Source organism: Chinchilla lanigera, unplaced genomic scaffold (assembly GCF_000276665.1).
Source record: "Chinchilla lanigera isolate Chin_1 unplaced genomic scaffold, ChiLan1.0 scaffold00144, whole genome shotgun sequence".
Classification (NCBI taxonomy): domain Eukaryota; kingdom Metazoa; phylum Chordata; class Mammalia; order Rodentia; family Chinchillidae; genus Chinchilla; species Chinchilla lanigera.
In genome coordinates, this window is record NW_004955545.1 from 657,466 (window position 1) to 658,514 (window position 1,049).

The following is a 1,049-nucleotide window of genomic DNA, read 5'->3' on the forward strand; positions in this document are numbered from 1 at the left end:
AAGAATGCTAATAAGAGATTTAGTAGGCGCTGGGTATGGTGCACACCTGTAATCGTAGTGTTTGGGAGACTGAGGCAGGAGGACTAAGAATTTGAGTACAGCCTGGGCATAGAAAGCTCAAGGCAAGCCAGGTGTGGTGGTGAACAACTGTAATCCCAGCACTCAGGAGGCTGAGGAAGGAGGCTCGCTTGTGAGTTTGATGCCAGCCTGGGCTACAAAGTGAGACCAAGGCCAGCCTGAACTGCATAGTGAGACCCTATCTCAAAAAGACAAAAAATAAAAAAAAAAAAAAAAAAAAAAAAAAACAACCCACAAAAAAAAAGAAGAAGAAAGTTCAAGGCTGACCTGGGCTACACAGGCAGACAGTCTCTCTCAGAAACAGAAAAGCTTTAGTAGGAAAGGGCATCTGCAAAACTATCTAGAAGCTACTTAGAGAGATCTCAGTTGTCTACTGCTGTATCATAAACTATGCATTTTAGTAGAGTAAGCAAGGTCATGTCAGTATGTATGGCCAGTTCTGAGACATAGAGAATAGGTAAAAATGAAATCGTTCCCTGAACTCTAATGAGACAAGAGCTGCATCTCAGATCTCTGATCTCTAAAGCATGGAAGACAATGCCAAGCTAGTCTGCAGTCCACTCGGTACCTACCATTTGCGTGCTGTGCTGCGGTAGAGGACACGGCTGCGCACCAGCTGGCACCGTGTACACTGGTGTTACTGACACACTGGCAGGGTGGGCACACACGAAACGCACCTGCACAGTCTCCACAGCTGGACTAGGGTTCAGAATCCCTGGGTAATTTCCAATCCGGAATGCGAGAACCTTTAAAGAAAGACCAGATCAAGAGGTAACTGTGGACAGAGACATCTGATGTCAGTCATGCCGATATTAATGTCAGAATTATTTAAATTCAAGCTGGGCATGGTGGAACACACCTGTAATCCCAGCACTCAGGAGGCTGAGGCTGGAGGATCATTTGTGAGTTCAAGGCCAGCCTGGGCTACAAAGTGAGACCAAGGCTAGCCTGAACTGCATAGTGAGACCCTG

At 46.3% G+C, this 1,049-nt stretch overlaps 1 protein-coding gene across 1 annotated transcript in view; it reads right to left on the bottom strand.

Moving 5' to 3' along the window:
• Nup210l (nucleoporin 210kDa-like) overlaps positions 1-1,049 on the bottom strand; it is a gene marked incomplete in the record, with an annotated part of 112,499 nt that overhangs the window by 55,739 nt on the left and 55,711 nt on the right. Inside the window, 1 exon segment of the mRNA XM_013508241.1 lies at positions 651-824. Coding sequence (XP_013363695.1) covers positions 651-824 — 174 coding nt within the window.